Genomic DNA, 23,605 nt, shown 5'->3' on the forward strand with positions numbered 1-23,605 from the left:
GTGGTTGAGCATTCCCTTAAAAATTTACCAAGCAAAAAAGGAAAAGGGCATGAACGGTACGCTTTCTGGTGCGCTTACTCACTCGCACACAAACGAAGTTTAGAAAAGAAAAGGCGTAGAAAGTAGACAACAAAGTCATAGGATCCTGCATTATTTCCAACCTAATGGGACTTGTAGTATCTGCTGCAATTAAATAGATGTGGGATTCCATCTCTGATTCGCAGTATCTTCTATCATCCAATCACTAGAAATACAAGTTTTAAAAGGGTTTTTGTCTTCTTTTTTGAGGTTTTTTATTTTTAGAATTCCCTGCTGATCTTAACCTTTGTTTGGCTGGGTGAAAAGGTTAGATGGATGGCCATAACTCTTGACTCAACGTTGGGATTCCTCCTCTTCAAGTTTAGTGGGTCATTTGTGGCATGCGGGAAGGGCCAGGATGTGATGAGTCGACATCAAGGTCCCAGAATTGATGGGGGCCGCACAACCGCAGAATATGATTGAAATATCTGTCTGAAAGGGAAGGGAATGATCTATGTCTGAAAGGGAGAGGAATGAATGGAAAAAACACGGTGGGTCTTTGTATTGGGTAACTACATCCCTGAGCTTGCGGGCAGGGATAGTGGCGCCCATTCCTCACCAGTCCTAACATAACTATGGAATTTGTAATATGGGGTAAGAAATATATTCCTTATAGATACTGGAACTTTTTCGTTTAGGTCACTTTGCGCCTTAAATCCGGAACTGAGATGAGATTCTTTGTGGGGATTTACATATAAAGAAAGACCAAGGTACACTGAACCAACTCATATTGGATACCACGTAGATCAACTAATACATGCTAAAATGAAGCTTCGAAACAAAAGAATTAAGAAATGGAAGAATTCATCAGCTTGTCCCATGTACTATAACCTAAACGAAAAAAAGGGTCATGTGCCAAACACATTACAGTCCAGATTATATTAATTTTAACTGGTGAACCTGATAATGTGTCATCAACTTAATGAATCTCAAAATTCACCGGAACCTAAAAACAGAATAATGAAGAGGATCTAAAACCATATCTGAAAAGTTCACATAGCCCATCCCACCAGGTTAGCACAAAACATAGAGCCTTCTAAGCCGTAGCTTCACAACACAAGAAAAAACTCAAACAGAGAAAGTCAAAAAATTCAGCAACTGGCCTGGACAGCAGCACGTTTTGTTTAGAGTCAAAACATTGGATTTGCATACTCGCCATCCGTGACAACCCCACCTTTAAATGGCTTTTAATCTTTTGAGAGCAAGAACTGTGAGGCTTGTTTACACTAGTAGAATCCTAAACTTACCGTCTTCCACAAACGCTCGAGAGAGCTAGCAAAATCTGCAACTTGAACCGACCTGTACATAACAATACCAGCCAATTTATCTGAAGGTAGGCTCAATGTTGATCAGCAGCAAACCCTGAAACCTGACACTAGGTGTCTAGTCTCTCCGATGCACATCCACTCTGCCAGAGATCCAACTTACAATTTAGAACATGTTGGACAGGACGAACAAACAGCAGACATGTACTACACAAAGCCATCAAATTAAAGCCAAACTAGGGTCCCTTTGATGATGACTTCCACAAGCAGCTAGAGACATGCAAATGGTGCAGTATGTTCTCTACCGTCAAAATAAGCTTATTCACTACCATAATCAACTATGTTCTCCACTGTCAACATAAGCCTATTCACTACCATAATCAACACTGGATTTCACACACCAATATTAAATTTCTGAAAAATGAATCGATCCCTTTTCCAATGCATCATGTAATAAAATATGGATAAGCAACCACATGCCATTGTTTGGCATTCTTGCAACCACCATAACCGGTTTAAGTAATAAGTCTACACCCTGGATAACCTTGCATCCTTGATGCTCATCATTTTCCTCCAACTGCACTTCAACAACTTCAAACTTGGTCAACCAAGTGCATATATTGAAAGTAAAACTTTCCTTCAGAATCCAATGACACACGGCTAGATTAACCACATTTAAGAAAATGGTACAATGTGGCTTCAATGTGCCATGGCCATTATGTATCAGGCCATGTTTCTTTGATTCTTGTCTTTCCAACTGGTAAAATGGATCTAACAAGTATGCTGCAGTTTATGTTAATCCAAGCTTTTCTCCCAATGCTCAAAGCTTTACTTAAATAGCATTCTCTGCTGCTAAGTCACAGGGATACTACATTTTGACTTCCGTTCCGTATCCCATTATATAGAAATATTGGAAACTTCATAAAAATAGCTGTATCCCCATATCCGCAACTGTATCCATGTGGTACAGCTCTGCTGAGTACATGCATTATAAACTCACAGTGCAAATGTATTTGCAAATAATTAGTTTTCAAAAAGTTTATCAGTCTTCCCCACACTATTTTATGTTGATAACTGATAGAGTTTCTCTATACTGATAATCTGTGAATGAAATCCAATATTGTGGAATTATTTTACGCAGCACATACAAAGGAAGTAACAGCATTTCTTGCAACCATAGCAACCAAAAATGGCAGTTTTCCAAAAGAATCTTCATTTTCACATATCATTGACACCAGTAACAGGTTTAAACATTCACCAACTTATTAGGCTCATTCCTTTAACTACCACATCATTAACCCCATAAAAAAATATTAAGAACTAGCGGTACTTCATTCAAAATGTTCTCTTCACAATTATCCAAAACTTATCACCGTTAGTTCATGAAAATCAAAAGGGAAGGATTTGTGCGTGTTTTCTTTAAACCAGATGGATTTCACTATGTTGTCTTTGCTTAGTGTTGTAGCCATTACATTACTTGGTTACTGCTAGAATATGGGTTGTCATTATATATATATATATATATATATATATATATATATATATATATATATATGTGTGTGTGTGTGTGTGTGTGTGTGTGTGTGTATTACAGTCCAGGGGTATTTTGATCTTTTGACCATTATAATATGTATCACAGTTCAGGGGTATTTTGGTCTTATTTATTTATTTATTTTTGTACATTGTTGTATTGTCAAGGGATTTTTTTCCTTGACAATACAACAGATTTCTAGCTGTTGGGAGCTCCCAACAGCTAGATTTCTAGCTGTTGCGGAACCCCCAACAGCCATATCTTGGGAGCCTCTCACTCCCTTTTTTTATATAAATATGGGCCTTGCACCCCTTGTAATCTAATGCATTTTGTGTGCATTTTGTTCTCAATAAAGACCTTATTTTTATGTTGTGATTCTCTAAGCCCCTAAGTGACTACTATGCTTTTGCCCCTTTGTGTGAGTCTGTATTTACCTATTGTTTGAGGTGTGTGGAAAGTTTTTTATTTCATTACATGGTATCAGAGTCATTGCAATCTTGATTGTGATAAAGCTTGTTTGTGTGGACATGAGATCATGGACTCGTAGTGCCCAAAAGTATTCTGCTTTCATTCTCTTTTTCTTCCTCTCTATCTCTCTTTCTCTTGTACCAATGGAGGATGAACGAAAAGTGATTGTCACCATGCTCGTGAGACTCAATAACACAAACTATGTGATGTGGGCATCCACAGTGAAGCACAAGATTTGGGAAAAAGGTCTATGGGGCTTGATGGATGGATCCGAGAAAGAACCGAAGATTATGTTTACCAAGAATGAAAACGGCAAAGAAATTACACTTCAAGGATAAGAGATGAATAAAGCCATTGCCAACTATAAAAAGAGAAGGAGTAGAGGAGGGGTCATTCCAAAATCATGGGATAACTTATTAATAGTGTTGGAAAAAAAAAGGTTCTAGCTTAACAAAGTTTGAATTTGCTAGTGATGCTTGAAAATATCTCCAAGATATGTATTCTCTAAGGAATATAACTCATATTATATATGTAATATCCAAAAGAAAGAAAGAAAAAAGAATACTACAATGCTCTCTATCTCCTTTGGGATGAATTAGCTCTCTTAGAGCTTAAGTGACATTGTTCACTTGACATAGAGCCCCGAGAAAAGCAAATCAACTCGGAACACTTTTAGCATTTCATAAATGGGCTTATGCCCGAATTTGAAGGGACAAAATCAGCCCTTCATAGAGGAGATGTTTCTTCTATAGTAGAAACTTTAGAAGAGCTAACTATGGGGAAGAATAAATTGAAAAACTCTCCTCTACCAAATATGAGGAATCGGTGCTTGCTATGTCAAGACCCCAAATCATACAAAGCATATAAGCCTCATCACTTTGGAAGATGCCATATGAATTTATTTTCTTAGACTCAAATCCGAAGTATTTAGGTGTTTTCAAAAATTTCATAATTATGTTAAAAATCAATTCAAAATCTCTATTAAAATATTTAGATCTGATCTAGAGGAGAGTTTTTATCAAAAGATTTTAAAAGTTTTCGTGATCAACAAGGGATTACTCATAAAAAATCTTACCCTTACACCTCACAAAAAAATGGGTTGGCTGAAAGAAAGCATCAACACGTTATTGAAACCACTGTGACTCTTCTAATACCCAAAAATGTTTCAAAAAGGCACCTCACAAAAAAATGGGTTGGCTGAAAGAAAGCATCAACACGTTATTGAAACCACTGTGACTCTTCTAATACCCAAAAATGTTTCAAAAAGGTTTTGGGCCAAAGTTGTCCTTACGATGATTTATTTAATTAATAGAATGCCTTCTACTATTATTGGAAATACTTCTTTTATTGAAATTTTATTTAAAATCCTTCTCGATTATTCAAGATTGAGAATCTTTGGTTGTAAATGTTTTGTTCTTTCAAACAAAAATAATAAGCTTTCAACTAAGGTCATTCATTGTGTCTTCTTAGGCTATGCCGAAAACAAAAAAGGATTTACGTGTTATGATATTGAGAGACAAATTTTATGTTTCAAGAAATGTAACTTTTCTTGAAAAGAAAAATGGTTTTGGAAAAATTGAATCTAAGAAACCATGTGAGTACTTATTTTTGTTTGATCTAATGCATGAGCCTAATAATGATACTATTGATGAGAGTAATGATACTGATGTGAATGAAAGTAATGATATTCATGATATGCATGAGAGTGTCAATGGTAACACTCATGATGCTCATGAAGGTGAAATGCCTATTGTTGAATATCACAATGAACTTCAAAGATATTTTCATCGTACACAAGGCCAACCACCATATGCATTAGAAAGGTATATCCAAAGTCAATATATAGACTAATCTAGTGTTAGAAGATCTACAAGAATATCCCAAGCACCTAGTAGGTTTGTGTCCTATGAATCTTTTGAACCCCACTATAGATCTTGTCTTATGACCATACATTCCTATGTCGAGCCCTCTTCCTATAATGAGGCAAAAAATCATCATGAATGGATTGAGGCCATGAATATTGAATTAAAAGCCTTAAAAAAGGCCAAAACTTGGGTGATTCAATCATTACCTATAGGGTTCACAAGAAATTAAGAGAAGAAAAGCACTGCTAGAAGCTATAGTAGATTTGAAGAAAAAATGTTAAAAAAGCTGAGTCCTCATTACCAAAAAATATACATTTGTCACCAACTTCAGGAGTCAAAGAAAGTTGTCGAGCACATAAAGAAGAAAAGGATAGAGCCATGAATAAGATGCTAAAGATTTACTAAGAAAAAACATTGGAAATACTCTATTCTTAAGATGTTTAAAATTAGGCATTCACAAAATCAAAATATTGGGATGGGGACTAGGCCGCTAGGCAGGTGGACTAGGTTCAAATCTCATGGGTGTCACCCCTTGCGCAAGCCGAAGCATGGCGACTCCCTGGGGGCAAGGGTAAGCCCACAGAGTTTTACGCTGCCAAGACAGTGACCTAAGTATGGCAGGCAAAGCCAGCGCGGCTAAGTCTTTGTTCCTGGGGGCAGTTTCTCTGTGTAAATCTAAAAAAAAATACTTAAATACTTTTCAGGTTGGCTTGGTTGTTATATAATATTGTCACTTTTTTGTCTGTTACTCAAGTGTGTTTTATGTTATCATGAGCTGTGATGAATGTTAACATTGTGCTTAGTATGAATGTTAAGATTATTTTAGGTAATGTTTCCATTTTTTGTCCCTCAAGATAGATTTATACAGGAGTGTAAGTTGCCCTGTTCAAGACTCCTAAGATATAGCTGCAACATGGTTTTAGCATCTAAATATATTATGCATTTTAAAAAATTTGGGTCCTTTATGCCAAGGCACCGACTAGGATTTTAGGGGCTAGTGACTAGGTAGCGCCTAGTGTTTTTTGACAACATAGGGTTTAAGTTTGATGAAATAGGTCCAAACAGCGAATTGGTTGGACCTACAAGACCCATCTAACATATGAACCCAAACTGAGTACATTTTTTCAAACCCAATCCAAGTCCAACCCAAATTCTGAACTTACCGAGTTTCGTTTTGCTATTTGCATGCGGACTCGGACCTTGTTTATCCTAAGACAAGTCTTGTCAGGCTTGGACCCATAGATGGTACCAGCTATAATAATAAAAGTTCAAAACAACAATTTTTTAGTTGTTAATATCTCATGAGATTTTCAATTTTTTTATGTTTTTTACTTTAAATTATCATGAAAAACTCATGAAATAAATCAATTTTAAATTTGAAAACACACATATATATATAAGTCAATTTATTTATTAAAGATACTTGGATGGTTATTATGAAAATAAAACTAATAATTATAAGTCAAAAATATTTTAAAAGTATTGAAAGAAAAAAACAATATGATCGACTCAAGTATGGAGAGAATTCTACTAACAAGATTGAAAAAAAAAATTTACAAATTAAAATTTCATAAATATTAATATACTAATACAATAATCAAAGAAAGAAGAGAGGGAGAGAGAGGTGCTAGTAGTACTAACTTAGTAATTTTTCAAAAAGTAATACTTATCATCAATTTCTGAAAATGTAATAATTACATCGAACCTATGTCACATAGGTGCGGGTGCGGATGCGGCACTTTAAAAAAACTTGGTGCGAGGAGGGTATATATATATAATTTTTAACAGTTTTAAGTTAACACTATGTGTATGTGTGTGCATTTATGTATTTATATATATATATAATATAGATAAAACTGGACTTAGTTAGGGTTAACTGAATCTACTTTTGGATAGAAATGGACCTCAGTGTGGTTGACTTTACCTGACACAAAGGAAGCTGTCCAAGTGTTGCACCCGCATGGGTGTGGGTGCGACGCGGGTGCGGTGCCCTGTTACAAGAGTCCGTGTTACATAGCATTGAACCAATGTTTGGGCCCTTAGGTGGGGGGGTGTTGTGGAATGATTACATTAATGTATACTAAAATGATAATAGTGCAATAAAAACTTAGAAATTGCGATGAGATTGTGATATATTTAGTAAAACAAAAATATTGTGATATTCTAAATGTTTAAAACAACTGAAAACACACACTAAAAACATAAAAAAATGGTTGAAAAATCATGAGATATTAACAGCTGGTACATTGCTGTTTTAAACTTTTACCACTATGGTCATACCTATGTGACAGACAGTTCATAACCAAGAGCACATTTTCAGGAATTACAATCTTCTATTTTCAGTTTTCCTCACTGATGTTTGTGCAATACATTTGCATTTCATGAATATAAATAACATTTCGAGGTAATGGCAGCAATGTGAGCCTCTTCTTATTTAGTTTTATCTTAATAAGTGTATTTCTATATTTTCTATTTCTATCCAACTTCTCTTGATCTTTTAGATGGACACGGCTAATAGGCAGACATTTAGGTTCTGTTATTTGTGATGAAATTTAGAAGATCTGAAGGATCCAAAAATGACAGAAAAGTGGTCTAACCTGTATAATAAATGAGAGATCAGAAATTCTGATATTTACATAACACTACTGCAATTCATTGCCCCCAAAGTCATACAACTTTAAGTCACCAATATATCTTGACACAAACTACAGGCCTTCATAACTTCATAAATAGAAATCATAGCTACAGGACAATGGGAGGAAAAAAAAACAAGAAAGATAGAACAGAAGGAAGAAGAAGAAACTAGATTCTTCCAGTGGCTAAAACTAAATCTGATTTTCAGTTATTCAAATATTCAATCCATCTTAAGATGATAATGGGTCAAACTACATGACATTAGAAATGTCATAAACAAAAAAGGAAAAAAGAGACATCAAATTTATTGAGAGACTGAGGAGAAAGCATATGCATGGGCTTTTCAAGAGATTTAGTACTATCCCAGATTATATTTGCTTTGACTACATTAATGCTAGATCACTTGTTTAAACCAACAGTAGACTAAGTCCACAAAGAGATGGCTGAAATATATCTAGGACAAAATCAGTATCATCAGTCTAAGTACACCTTGCCTCCTTATAGCTTCATTATCATGATGACCAAGCTAGGTTCAGGAATAGCATAATGATTCAATGCATACAACGGCACTTACATTGTTCAAGAGAGATGCTGACCGATGTGGTATCTAGAACAACATCATTCATTTGATTTTTGACATGAGAGAACTACACATCCCAAATTGTAGTCTTCTTACTTTTGATGATGCTCTAGCTAAAATAGCTTCAAAGTCTACCTCAACCCATGCTTGTGGTAGATGCTTTGACTTTTCCTGAGAACCTGCTTTCAGTTCCTTTTTAATAAACAAAGTAAACCTTTATTAAGAGGCATAGTGATGGAAACAGAGTCAGTTTTAAGGGTCACATTAGGGACCAAAGATAACTTAGACACATTTCACCCATTTTTCCATCACAAAACCCTTCAAGTCCCTGTCAAATCACAAATGGAGAAATTGGAGGATGGGATCCATATTGCTGAAGCATATCATTCCTTTCCATTGATAATTACTGTAAGTGTAAGGCTGATTTAATTTTAAACAGCAACTTCACAATAACTTCTTTCATCTAACTCCACTTAAGGACCCTTCAAGAAAACCGTTGGTTCGCAAATTACTTTCCACTCCTCATGCTCCTGCGGACCACTCATGAGAAGTAGTTCAAAGCCTTTACTAGCTAAGGGTATCACCTGTTTTGGAAGTTTCTGAGTGTTAGAGCTGTAAGACAGTAGTCAGTAGACTATCCATGCACAATACCCTAGTTTCTGTGTCAGAGCCCTGTTCTTAGATAGCCTCATAAAGGATGATTCTGAACATGGTTCAAGTAAAGCCCTGTAGCATGACCTGTGACCAAAGGTTAAGTGTGTTGCATTGAACCCGTTGTCAATCAATCCACTTTTCAAAGACAAACTAACCTATCAACTATGGTTGCTTGCAAGTCTTGATGAGCCGTCTCAGGACAGTTCTCTTTAGATAACCACATCATAAAACCTTTCTTCTTTTATTTCTGTTCTTCATTTATTTGGGTGGTTTCAGATTATGTTTCCCAAGCTTTCTTCCTTGGTCTTAATGCCTCTACGGTCTCATTTCTGCATATGAACTTCCAATTCCTCTTAATACTCACATTTCCAAAATGCTTCCATTAGGAATTTTGAAAGTTGCCTTTAATTTTCTGCCTGATGTTTTCTTCCTTAATGTTTTGAGGTAATCATTTAAATACTTTATTGTTCTCTACATTTGCCTTGGCATTCTTGTATTCTCTCACTATTTTCTTCGTGAAATGATTCTTTATCTTCAACTTCCTATTTAATTGCTTTTCTAAATACTGCATGTATTTGTTCACATGCTTACGATTTTTTAAGCATAAAAAAGAAAACTCTGGATAAGCAGAATTGATAGCTTTGTTATGCTTTAGTGCTTTATAATTTATTTTGTAAGCTTGAGCATTTGAAGGATGGGAAAATGTTCCATTAGAATCTCCTGAAAACATAGAAGGAACTGGTTATTTTAAAATACACTGTTTGATACATCTCCATTTACTACGTATTATGCACCACTAGCAAAGACAACTAGAAAATTGTTCAATTGGATGAAAGCCCACTAACTCATACAAGATGTTACATTCCCCTCTCCCTTCATTTCCTTTTTGTTTTACACTGCAATAAATCAATCTGCTTTAAAAGAAAAAGCATCAGCAGCAAACTGTGTAATCCATGCTCCAGTAAGGTTTGATGAGACCATATAATCGAACTCTAGGGCTGAAACCGATCAGATTGACATTCTTCATTTTGATTATTGACGTCACTGAAAATATTCACGTGCATGTTCACAGACATCAGTTCTAGCCTTTATCAAGCATGCATTACTGGTACTGCTATAGCGTCATCATCATTTCTTTCATTTTCCCTTTGCAGTGTATCCTTTCCACTTTAAGAGAAAAACAAGTGAAAAAGTTTACCTTCATAGAATCTGAAATATGATGGTAACATGCTTGCTAAGTTATGCAATCTTATCCTCCACATGGTCTTCCCCTAGCACAAATACATGTTCTGAAGCCACAACCTTCCTTTCCTTTCTCTCTAGCTTACTCCCCAGATCTCCCGAAGCTTTTGAACCACTTCCAGTTAATGCAATACTCTCCTCATCATCAAAGTCATCCCCGATCTCTTCAGAATATGCAAACCTGCAAAGAAAATCTAGAAACTTAAAATTTGATTGAGAGATCTTAGAAGCACTACTATTCTGTACATACAGGACAACCATTGCAACATGACAACAAAGAGAAACTAGGGATTACTCGAGGGCATCTCCCATTTTTGCAGTATGAGAACCAAAGAAACTTTCATACTATCATTAAAAAAACTCTTTAAATGTCACAATTTGAAAACAAATCATTGAGCAAACTCTGGTTAGCAATTGGTTTAAAGAGCACTCCCTTCTCCCTCATCAGTAACTGTATTAAAGGCTTAAAGCCACAAATGCAATGCCTTAAGACAGAACACAAGGAAAAGAAGGAAACATTACAAAAAAGAAACCTTATGATTCATGCCATGACTAAGTTGCAAAACTAAAAGGTGATGGTTACAATGATAATGACAAGGAAATACAACATTAAAGCATGTGAGAGTTTATAATATGTACCTGGTAGGGTTCTGAGATGGGGCCCAGAGGACGCAAATGACGGCAAGCAATAAGTAGGCAAGCACATTCCAAAAAACTGGGATGAACCACGCACTTTCCCAAAGCTCACTCAATGGATCGGTTGCATTGAAGTACAACTGAAGATGAAAAAGCACATAATGAAGTCATGCAGTATAAGAGGTCTCTTACAAAAGTTCAGCTTTTGTCCAGGTGGACACCTAAAACTAGCACAAAATAGAAAAACTTAGTTGTGAAAATGTGTGCAAGTTTCTAAATGGACCTATAGATGCTATAGAAAAGGGGGAAAGAGAACAGATCAGGTCAAGGGTATCCCTGATGGTGTTACCCTGAGGAGTGCCTCGATGTTGTTCATCTTGGTGATAAACTTCAATACCCACCATAGGGTGGATCTTTGTGAATGGCATCCATACGGATCATGAATGGCATAAGAAATGAAGCTGGGGCCCATCTAAATGATGGGCTTCCCATTCATGACATTTTGGATGCATTCAAAGAAGCCCCTAATGATGGCTTCCTTGACCTAATCTAATAAGGTTCAAAAGAAAGAAAAAAACAGAAACATAGATTTGTGAGCATGCATAGATGCACATGAACACACAAAAGTCTAACTAGACATGCACACAAATACTAAAAAACAAGGATCTTTTATAATGATGATTACTGGTTCATAGGTTTACTGTGCTGGCGTAACTGAACATCTTCAAAACATAGTAAATGCTCTTTTTGCATGGCAAGAAATACCAAGGTCTGCTTATTTAACATATAAAACAGAAACTAGCACATTGAAATTGGGATTTTCTGATAGAAATCCTATCTTGGAGCGTAGTTCTCTTTATACTGAACTACCAAGAGTAGTACCGCACAAACAAGCTGGCAAAATCATCCCAGGGTACCACTTTCTAGTGGCTGTTCCCTGGAATGAATCACTGGTAGGCATAGGGGTGGGCATCGGGCCGAACTGGGCCTGTTTAGAGCTCAGCCCGCCGGACTTTAAGTGCAGCCCGGCCCGTTTACTAACGGGCTTGGGTTTGAAGAGCAGCCCATGGCCAACCCCATTGGTCCAACGGGCCGGGTCTAGCCCGACCCAAATCCATTTGTACATAGTAATAATTAACAAGTTCTCAACTTTCCATGCACCCAATTAAATATTTCTAGTTTCCATAGAATTAATGTAACTAATTAGGTAAATAGTAATAGTTATCAAGTTACTATGCAATAGTTAATTTTTAAAATTTTTATATTATTAAAAAATAATAAATAACTCAGGCCCATCGTGCTGGGTTTCAGCCCGGTACCTACCAGTCCCTGGCCTAAAACCTTGGCCCAAACCCGGCCCATGGCGGGCTGGGTCAGCTTGGCCCATCGGGCTGCCTGGCCTGATGCCCACCCCTAGGTAGGCAATATACAACATGATCGCATAACTTTGCAAACAAAAAAACCAAGAACTTGTTAATGTTCAAAAAAATATTGTGCACTTCTGCAAGTCACCTACTGACATACGTAATAGTCAGGCGAGAACTTCCCTTGGTCCCTTCTTCCTTCTCTCTCAAGTTGCTAACTAACAAGCTCACCAATTTTGTTCCTCCAAAGATTAAAATGCCTTCATCATGGTTTGCTGGTTTCAAGTTTTCAGATTACATTAAGGTACTTTCCAAAACTTACAAGTAGAAACCCATTTTTTGATGCACTTTTCAAATGACAAAAAACAACTCAAAAGGGTAATTCTCACTTTTCGCACTATCTGCAAAAATCCATTAATAGTCTAATTGATCTAATGTATCACCATGTAACAACTTCACTTAGGGGCCTTGTTGTGTTGGCCCTTAACACTATACATGCCTATCTATAAGGTCGCATCATGGAATTAAGAACAGGAAAGAGAGAAAAAATGCTAAGACCTCTTGTACCTCATAGCCGATCCAAGCAACAGATAGCAGCACAGATACAGCCAGGCAATTGGTGAATTTCCTGTACAACTCAAGTTTTGCCATGCTTCTCCGCATCTATAGCCAAAAAAACAAAAATATCAAATATACCAAGCTCAATATGCTTTATGCAATCTAAGCAATAACAGAATACTAACAAAGTTTTAAAACAAAGAAAATTTATTTCCCTTTAGCAATGCAAGTAGAAAAATTTCAAATGAAAAAAAGAAGGTTGGAATCAACAAAGACAGATCAAGTGTTCTTCAGACACTTAAGTATAATACAAAAACAGAAAAAGATAAATATGGTGTGGTTGAAATGGAGTTCAATAAAGGTGGGGAAGCACACAGTTATAAATGTCGATATGAGACTCTCTACACACTTCAGCAGAGGATTGCCTACTAGAATTTACCTATTTCCTCTTTAGCAACCCAAAATAGTATATTTTCAAATGAAAAGGGTCATGAAATCATGAAAAATAAAGTGTTCTTCAGACGTGTAAAAAAAAAGGATAAATATTGTGCTTGTTCCAATGGGGACTCCAGTAAAGTTGGGAAAATAAGTTAAAACTGTCGATGTGAAAGTTGTCTCTGCATGTCTAAAAGGAGGATAAAGCAAGTAATATAAATCTAGTTGCTAGGAAATGGAGATGAGCAAATGTTTCTGACAAGAGATAAATAGACAAATGAAGCAACATATCCATAAAAGCAACTAAAGAATTGGTTAAATGCACCTGGGTGGAAATTTCAGAAAAGTATCCTCGCTAGCTCTAGAAAAGAATTTAAACCTTCCCCTATTCTTAACTCGTGGTTAGCAAGGAATAAAAGGACAAGTAATGGTAGATCATGTGGCTCTCCAGCTATGTCACATAAATGCGGGTGCGGATGCGGGTGTGAAGGGTGTGACACGGCAGTTTCAAAAAACTTGGGTGCGGGGGTGCAAATATGTGTGTGTGTGTGTACATTATAGATAATACTGGATTTGGTTAGGGTTAACTGAGTCCAATTTTGGACAGAAACGAACCCCAGTGTGGATTGTTGAGAATAGGTGGTTTTATGTTAAGTACTCTTATATTAGAGTCTTTTTGAAATTTTACTCTTATAAGGATTTAGATGTAATTTCTCTTTTTGTCTCTCTCTATTTAATATAGAGAGAAGCCCTAATCAAATTTATGTCATTGAGTTTTCTGTGCAGCCGTCTCTCTCTCTCTCTCTCTCTCTCTCTCTCTCTCTCTCTCCCTCTCTCTCTCTACACAGGTGGCTGCCCCTGTCTACATGGTATCAGAGCTTGCGATCTCGGGAGCGTGATTTCGAAGAGGACTGATCGTCACCAACGAAAAATTTCAGACTGCGAAAAAAAAAATTATATCAGGTTTGCTGTTGCACTAGTGGGAAGATCTGATAACAGATCTGGGATGTCACCCAGATCTGTCGTCAGATCTAAGGATGGATCTTACCCAGATCTGTCGTGATCTCCTGGAGCTGTAAACAGATTTTATCTGGGTTTTTTTTTGGATTTTTTATCGCCTGGCGTGATTTTCTGGAGCATGATGAGTTCCTGCTGATGCGTGCATGCTGTGATTGACGTGCTGCTATTTGGGTAACGCAGCAGGCTTCTGTGCTGCTGTATCGCAGCCGAAAGTTGTTGGCTGTTCTGGGCTGTTCCTGCCACACAGCAAGTGTTTGTGATATTGCGTGCCAGCCGAGAGTGTCATATTTTCTGTGCTGATTGCGTGACTACCGTGATTCTGATTTTTTTTTGCTGCGTGTCATCGAGATATGATTGATCTATTTAATTGTTTGAAGACTGATTGTCAGTTATGCTCTATATGTTTTGGAAACAGCAGTTGTCGTATTCGTATGCTTTGCAACTGAATAGTATTGTTGGTCGTGGTGTGTTTGGGTGCAGCAATGGTCTTAACTCTCTGCTGGGGTGAGTTGTGTTTCGTGTTGTATTAGTTTCAGCTATACATTTGTCGTGGAAGCAGCAGGAGTGATTACCTGCTGGTTGTGGACTGTTTTGTGGAAACAACAGGGCTGCTTCCTTATAGTGGTGGAAAACTCTACTTAAATACTTGTTGTTCTAGAGAACAGTATGGCTGAAAGTTCGAAATATGATTCGAAAATGGAACAGATTGGGGAGTATAAGGCGTTTGCCAACCCCTTCGCGTATGGCTCTTCTGTTAGGTTGAATGAAACCAACTATGCCAGGTGGTCCAGAACTTTTATGATGTCGGTATCTGGACATCGTCGAAAACACATTTTGTTGGAAGGCGAACCCACTGAAAAGTTGGGAAAATATGTTACTTGGGATGAAGATAATGACATAGTTATGTCATGGATCATGAATAGTGTTGAACCCCATATTGCAGATGGATTGATCTACTATAATTCAGCAAAACTGATGTGGGACAATCTTCGTGATACATACTCACAAGAAACGAATGTGAGTCGTATCCTGCAAGTCGAACAAGAAATATATAATTTACAACAGGGAAATCAGACCTTGGCCCAGTATTATGCTTCTGTCAAAGCTGCGTTTGAAAGACTTAATGCTCACAGGCCTCTTTGTTGCTCGAAGCAAAAGGATCATCAAGAACAAACCATGGTTGCTCGTTTTCTTACAGGGCTTTCTTCAGATTTTTCTGTTGCAAAAGTTCAAATGTTGACTGGATCTGATGTTCCCACTCTTGCTGATGCTTATAATCGTCTGAGTAGACTTGCGATCTCTCTGCCACAGTCTCAGCCTATAACTCAGTCATCTGCTCTTGTTGTCCCATCTAGTTATGGGCGTGGAAATATTCAGAATATCAGAGGACGAGGACGTGGACGTGGTATGGGAGGCAGAGGAAAGCTTCAATGTACATTCTGTGGAAAATCTGGACATTTAGAAGATCGTTGCTGGGATAAGCATGGTCGGCCAACATCTTCTTCATCAAAGTCATATACTCCTAAAGCAAATGTGACTACTCTCGAGGCAACAAATGTACAAGAGAATATCGCTGAAAATGAAAGTAGTATCACCCTTAGTCGTGCAGAATATGATGAGCTAATAGCTCTTCGACCTCCTGTAGTTGGTGTTGCATATTCAAACGGAAATCATCTTCATCCGACTGATAGTAAGTGGGTTATTGACTCTGGTGCTTCCAGACATTTGTGTGGAAATTCACATGTTTTTTCAGATCTTAAGGATGTTAAGGCTCAGCTTGGAGTCTCCTTAGCCGATGGGAGCTCCTCCCCGGTTGCTGGTCAGGGAAATATTTCTATATCCTCCTCATTACAGTTGAATAATGTTCTTCATGCCCCAAACTTTCCTCAAAGTTTACTCTCTGTTAGTTGCCTTATAAAAGAAAAAAACTGTAGAGTGATTTTTGATCAAATGGGTTGTCATTTTCAGGATTTGATGACGGGGAAGAAGATTGGTGGAGGCTATGAAGAAAATGGAATTTACTACCTACATCATCCAATGGGTTTTGTTAATGCTGCAGTGAAACATTCACTCAGTCCTGTTCAGTGGCATCGTTGTCTTGGTCATCCTTCATTGTCAAAACTTCGGTCGGTCTTTACTCAGATTCCTTCCACCACATCATTTCAGTGTGAAGCATGTCAGTTGGGCAAGCATCATCGAAGTTCGTTCCCTTCTAGTCAGAGTCAGTCTAGTAATAAATTGTTTGAACTTCTTCATGCAGATGTATGGGGTCCTAGTAAGATTCCTACTAGGACTCAGTGTCGTTATTATCTTGTTATTGTTGATGATTTCTCTAAGTTATCATGGGTTTTTTTAATAAAAGAACGATCTGAAGTTCCAAGTCTTATCAAATCCCTAATTCTTGAAATAAAAACTCAGTTTGAATCTATTGTCAAGATTGTTCGCACTGATAATGCTCTCGAGTTTAAATCAAAAGGTCTGTTACAATTTTACCAAGATCATAGCATCCAACCACAAACTTCCTGTGCCTATTCATCTCAACAAAATGGGGTGGCTGAGCGAAAACATCGGCACCTCCTTGATGTTGCCAGGACCATTATGATTCAATCTAATGTTCCTGCATTATACTGGGGTGATGCGATTACCACTGCTTGCTATCTGATCAACCGCATGCCTTCGTCTTCTGTGGGTGATCAAATTCCATTACATATCCTCAAACCTAATGCTTCACTTTTTCCTTTATCACCAAAAATATTTGGATGTGTTTGTTTTGTGCACAAACTTGGCCCTGACCGTGATAAATTAGCTGCTCAAGCTACAAAATGCATATTTATCGGTTATCCCAAAAATCAAAAGGGCTATCGATGTTATGATCCTACTTCTCGCCGAGAGTATGTCAGTGCGGATGTATCTTTCCTGGAATCCTCTCCATATTACTCCATTTCCGGTTCCCCGCTGCAGGTTGGTCCAACTGAGTCTTTTCCATTACCTATACCTCCTTTTCCTTTGGAATCTGTGTCCTCATTACCAAACCAAACTTCATCCTCTTCCAGATTTAATAATCCACCATTGGTATATGTGCGTAGAGCTCCACTTCCGCAAGAGCCTTCATCTTCTTCTTCTCCTAAGGTAAGTTCTACTGACAATTGTGATCTTCAGGATGATGATAACAGGCCTATTGCTCTACGAAAGGGGACAAGACAATGTACCTTATATCCCATATCTCACTTTGTCTCCCATGCCAGAATTGGACATCAGATGAAGTCGTTTATCTCAGCCTTATCTGCTGAAACTATTCCTCTGAACTATCAACAGGCAAAACTTGATACTCGTTGGAAGTTGGCTATGCAAGAAGAAATGACAGCTTTAGTATCTCAACATACCTGGGATCTAGTTGATTCTCCAGCAGATGCTGACATTGTTGGATGTAAATGGGTATATACAATAAAGTACAAATCTGATGGTTCTATTGAAAGGTACAAGGCCAGATTAGTCGCGAAAGGGTATACTCAGACATATGGAATTGACTTCTTTGAAACTTTTTCTCCTGTTGCACGGATGAGTACCATCCGTCTTGTTCTCTCAGTAGCTGTTCAGCATGGTTGGAACTTGTGTCAATTAGATGTGAAAAATGCATTTCTATATGGGGATCTATCTGAGACCGTTTACATGCAACAACCTCCAGGTTTCGAGGTTGAGGGGGAGTGTCAGAAGGTGTGCAGATTGAGAAAGGCGATTTATGGCTTGAAACAAAGTCCTCGTGCATGGTTTCAAAAGTTGTTTGACGTGATGTCCAGATTTGGCTTTAATAGATCAGCAGCAGATCATACACTTTTTATAAAGAAAACTAGTTCTGGCATAGTTGTTATGGTGGTATATGTGGATGACATCATTCTTACAGGAGATGATGTGAAAGCTATTGAAGCCACAAAGGCTCATCTTCAAAAACACTTTGTTACAAAAGACCTTGGGTCACTCAGGTATTTTCTGGGTATAGAAGTCGCTAGAAGCCGTGAAGGGATGGTTTTGTCTCAACGGAAGTATGTTCTTGACTTATTAAAGGAAACGGGCATGTTGGGAGCTAAACCAGCAAATATTCCCATGGACCATAAAGTTCAATTGTTTGAAGAAGGGTCAAAACCAGTTGATAGCAAAAGCTATCGCTCCCTAGTAGGAAAGTTATTATATGTAACTGTTACCAGACCAGATATTGCTTTAGCAGTAAGCAAAGTTAGCCAGTTTATGGAAAAACCAACTGAGGTACACTGGAATGCAGCCATAATGATTCTCAGATATCTAAAATCTTCTCCTGGAAAGGGGTTATTGTTCAGGAAAGGTGGAACTCTGGAGATAGTAGCCTATTCTGATGCTGACTATGCTGGATCTGTAGTAGATAGAAAGTCTACCACAGGATTCTGTGTGTTTTTGGGAGACAACTTGATTTCATGGAGAAGTAAGAAACAAAATGTGGTTTCCAGGTCAAGTGCAGAATCAGAATATCGGGCTATGGCCCAAACAGCTGCTGAATTGATATGGGTTCGCACTGTTCTTCATGATCTTCAGGTGAAGGTTTCCTCTCCAATGACCATGATGTGTGATAACAAAGCGGCAACATATATAGCAAACAATCCTGTCTTTCATGAGAGAACAAAGCACATTGAGGTTGATTGTCACTATGTAAGAGATATGATTCAAGCTGGGCATATCACTACAAAATACCTAAAGTCGGAAGACCAAGTTGCAGATATGTTTACAAAGCCTCTTGCTAGGCCAAATTTCTCCAAATGTTGTGACAAGCTGAGCATGATTGATATCTATGCTCCAGCTTGAGGGGGAGTGTTGAGAATAGGTGGTTTTATGTTAAGTACTCTTATATTAGAGTCTTTTTGAAATTTTACTCTTATAAGGATTTAGATGTAATTTCTCTTTTTGTCTCTCTCTATTTAATATAGAGAGAAGCCCTAATCAAATTTATGTCATTGAGTTTTCTGTGCAGCCGTCTCTCTCTCTCTCTCTCTCTCTCTCTCTCTCTACACAGGTGGCTGCCCCTGTTTCTCTTTTTGTCTCTCTCTATTTAATATAGAGAGAAGCCCTAATCAAATTTATGTCATTGAGTTTTCTGTGCAGCCGTCTCTCTCTCTCTCTCTCTCTCTCTCTCTCTCTCTCTCTCTCTCTCTCTACACGGGTGGCTGCCCCTGTCTACATGGATGACTGCACCTGACACTTTGGAAGCCATGTCCAAGTGTTGCACCCGCACGGACATGGGTGTGACATGGATATGTTGGCCTTTTAGAAGTGTCCGTGTTACATAGCTCTCCAGTTTTCATCTACCCACAAGACCCTTGTGATCTTAATCTCACTAAGATTCATTTTATGAATACCATTATCAAGATTTCCTTGGGAAAGATACACATTAGCACTAATAGAAAAATCCATAAAAACTTCTAGGAAAGATCTTAGCAAAGTTTAAGAAGAGTGGGAATAGGAATAAATGGCTTTTGCAAGTTCTACAGGAATATTAGGAAAATGGCATGATGTAAATCATGATAATACACAATAAATACAAATGTAAACAAAAACATCAACAAGTGTTGAAATTGTTAGGGGAAAAAGAGCTCCACACTAACACATTATCTTCAAATTCAGAACACTAAATAAAGGTATTGCTTTATCAAAAGTTGGAAATACCTGAAGCTTTTCCAAAGTCTTCGATAGTGAAGAGAAGATCCAAAGAATAAAGCAAGCATCCAAAATTGCAACAGGGAGAACGAGGAACAGCTTAATTTTTCTGGAGAAATCATTGATATTCCCCACATTTTCAATGAGCTCAAGAGCCTCTGATGCCACAAAATATGTAAACCCAAGAAGGGCAACTTTAGAAGTTATTCCTCCCAACGTCGGTCGTACCACTCCATATCCCATCGATACCACAAGAAGAAGAAGGCGAGATACAGTCTTCTTGACAGCACTAAAAGTAACTGCCCAAATTGTGATGCCCATTGGTCGGGTGCCGGTAGAATTAAAATTCGCATATTCGAAATACCAAAGAGCCATCTCAAACATCCCAAGGGCAATAACTATAGTGATATAATACTGCAGCTGTAATATGTCTTTCCAGAAACGGATAAACTGTAGAAACCAAACCAAACCTAGCACAAGATATGCTAAAGACATGAAGCCATAGAATGCAATTAATGGTGCCATTTTTCCTGGAAGATAACCTGTTGGGTTCCTCCAAATGGTTTTCCCACTAATTACAGTTCCCTTGAGTTGCGGGTCACAAAACATAAAATATAGATAATACATTCCAGTACGGTTTATATATACAGTTTCCGTCGCCATTTTAACCTCATCGTCCATCCCTGAGAAAAATGTTGGTATACGCTTTGGCCAATCTGGGTTGTCAGGATTTTGATGAATGATCACCTCCCCTCGAGTACAAGACCCATCCTTAGCAAGCTCAGTGGTACAACATATTGCGTCAGAGTTAAGGTAAGAACCACCAATCTTCTCCCTGTCTCTGATTTCAATAATTATTGCTTCGATCAGGCCAGTCTTCTGCTGCATTTCACCATGCCGAGCAGCAGCCTCCTTTGTCCTCTTAAATGTAACAGACTCAAACCTAAAAGGAGAATTCGTTTTTCATATTAAAAGGTATTTGATGGGTTGGGATGTAAGACCTGAGAATTCCAAATCCTTATCTTTATTTAATCTTTACCAATAAAACAGTAAAACAAGGACTAGAGAAGTTTTAAAACAGAAAAAAGAAAAAAAATCTAATGAAAGAGAAAAGGAGAAATAGGAATGTGCAAAAAACTCATGTTTCAATAATACAGAAAAATTCTACAGTTTGAAAATCAAATAAAAAAGTTAGAAACGTGGAATTTGCAGTAAGGACAGACTTGTTTTTCCCTATTATAAGAACCATCCATAAACTGCTTTTCATATTGTCCAAATTCATGCAGGACACTGAAAGAACCATAATTGAAAATCACAGAAATATGATTTTTTCATGGAACTTCCAAAATGCACTCTTCTCCTTCTTTTAGTTGTTGGTCTTCATTACTTAAATTACTCAGAAATCCAACACGCTTCATAGTTCATACATCAGTTTTGCACTTCCTACATATTCAGGAGAGAAACAAGCAGCGTCTATAAAGTATAAAAGCTGTTCCTTTTCAACAAACACTAAAAAGGTCACGGCGTTTTATTCTACTTATAGTTTCTCCAAGAACAAGAGAGGAATGGAAACACTCGCTTAAAACTATCAAAATTGACCATAAACTCTACGACACTAAACCAAAAAACAGCTAGGTATTCAGTTCACATCACCACAAGGAAAATAATCGTAATCATCCCCTTGCCATGAAATACGTATGAAAACGACCGAAAAGGTAAATAAGTTATTAGATCTCGAAAATAATAAGGCAAAATCCAACAATCTCGACAAGTAATAAAGCACACACACGCATTTTTCGTTTCCTTATAATTACTTCACCGTCGCTAATTTACGAGAAGATCTGGGAAATAATTTATCGTAAATCGTCATCGTTCAGCGAAACGCAAAGGATCAAGGCAATAAAACGAGAAGAAAACGCGATCCGTCTCATAAATAACAAAATTTCCCGATCTTGGCACAAGTCAAGATCCTCCCGAGATTCTCATTCTCCTTCTCCCCTATAGTTCAACAGACTTCTAAAACGAAACCTAATCGACCGAAGACTAGCAAAAGCAGAAGCACACACACACAGAATCGGAGGATCGGGGAGTACTGTATGAAGGATCGGCCGTTGGACGACGTGCCGTTCTTGGAGGCGTAGAGCCCCTCGCTTCCCCCGTGGAAGAAGTAGGAGTTCATCTGAGGCGTGAAGACCCCGTCGCTGTACTCGTGGATCGATCCCTCCACCACCACAGTGGTCAGGGAGAGCATAAACCCCAGCAGGATCAACCCTGCAGCTCCTTCCCTCCTCCTCCACCGCCTCCCTCCCTCCATCCCTCTCTCTCTCTGAATAACAGTCCAGAGAAATTTGATGTTAAAAGAAGAAAATCAGCCGAGCGTGCAAAGTACGCGCTTTCTCTCTCTCTTGAAAACGAAGATCGTTGTGAATATGCCACTGTATTTTGCTTTAATTACTACGAAGCCACCTTCTTTTTCTTCTTTTTTTCTTGAATACTTTGTGACAAACGAAAACAACCTAAAATTAAGTTGTTTCTTTCAGACGCCGCCAGTTTTGAGTTTCTGTGAATTTTAACAAAAGTGTACGAAACTCTGTGAAGAAAAGTACATATAACTGACACGTGGAACATCTAGACAGGGAACTTGTTTTTTAGATTTTATAAAATGTGAAGGAGTTCTTTTGGCGCTTTATCAAGTACTCTCACGTATTCAAGGGACACAGCGTGTCATGTAAATTCCCTCGTACGAGTCAACTCCTTGACTCGGCCTGATGTTATGGACCGTTGACCTTGACCATCCGTAGTATTACCATGTAAACCAGAGGCCGTGCTCCATGAATGTGATTCGTGTGACCAACTGTCAATGAATACCACATGAGGTATTTTGAAATATTATAATTTTCATTATGGTATTAGTTTTTTTTTTATTTACACTAAGAAACCTCTGTGGGCTTACATCTTGTCTCAGGAGAATGACGCTCATGGGATTTGAGCGGGTGGCAATCGGGTCGGGTTGGCGTGTCAGCATACCTCAACCCGAACCCGACCCGTTTATTAAACGGGTCGGCTGTGGCAAACACTAACCCAACTTATTTAATAAATGGGTAACCCGACATGACCTGCCAACCCGTTTAATAAATGGGTTGGGTCGGGAAAACGGGTTGGCGAGTAGCGGGCGGGTCGGGTTGGTGGGCGGGTTTGCGGACGGGTTGGTGGGTCGAGTTAGCGGGTTGGTGGGTTGACCTGCCTGCCTAACCCGTTTATTAAACGGGTCAGCCAGGTTGGCGGGTTGGCATACCCCCAACCCGAACCCGACCCGTTTAATAAACGGGTTAGGTGGGTCAACCCATTTATTAAACGGGTTGACTTAAGCCCAACCCGAACTAGCCTAAGACGCGGGTTGGCGGGTCGTGTCAGGTTTTGCCACCCCTAGCCTAGAGGCGTGGGCCATATCCAACTACGCCAAACTCTTTTGGGGTTTATCATATTATATCTTGACAATAACTTTTTGGATTTTTTTTTTGCAAAATGGTCTCTGCCTTATTGACTATTTGCAAATTTAGTCCCTGTTTTGCGGGATTTTGCAAATTGATCCCCGC

General features: G+C 38.2%; 1 protein-coding gene across 4 annotated transcripts; it reads right to left on the reverse strand.

Moving 5' to 3' along the window:
• Positions 1 to 931: 931 nt before the first annotated feature.
• On the reverse strand, positions 932 to 22,383 carry LOC149844028 (uncharacterized). 4 transcript variants are annotated; one of them, XM_090000269.1, is made up of 6 exons: positions 22,103 to 22,383; positions 20,019 to 20,952; positions 12,885 to 12,980; positions 10,957 to 11,093; positions 10,274 to 10,498; positions 932 to 1,486 (listed from the first exon to the last, which is right to left on the reverse strand). In XM_090000269.1, the coding sequence occupies exons 1-5, from the start codon at positions 22,321 to 22,323 to the stop codon at positions 10,315 to 10,317; spliced, it is 1,572 nt and encodes a 523-aa protein (XP_089856395.1). In that variant the 5' UTR covers positions 22,324 to 22,383; the 3' UTR covers positions 932 to 1,486; positions 10,274 to 10,314. The 4 variants fall into 4 exon arrangements, with proteins under 4 accessions (XP_089856395.1, XP_089856396.1, XP_089856394.1 ...); XM_090000270.1 differs by lacking the exon at positions 932 to 1,486 and adding an exon at positions 8,639 to 9,159; XM_090000268.1 differs by lacking the exon at positions 932 to 1,486 and adding an exon at positions 9,762 to 10,119 and having other exon boundaries at positions 22,103 to 22,382.
• Between the last annotated feature and the right edge of the window lie 1,222 nt (positions 22,384 to 23,605).

The sequence above is a fragment of the Nuphar pumila genome, chromosome 3 (genome assembly GCF_984573655.1).
Source record: "Nuphar pumila chromosome 3, dmNupPumi1.hap1.1, whole genome shotgun sequence".
Classification (NCBI taxonomy): Eukaryota; Viridiplantae; Streptophyta; class Magnoliopsida; order Nymphaeales; family Nymphaeaceae; genus Nuphar; species Nuphar pumila.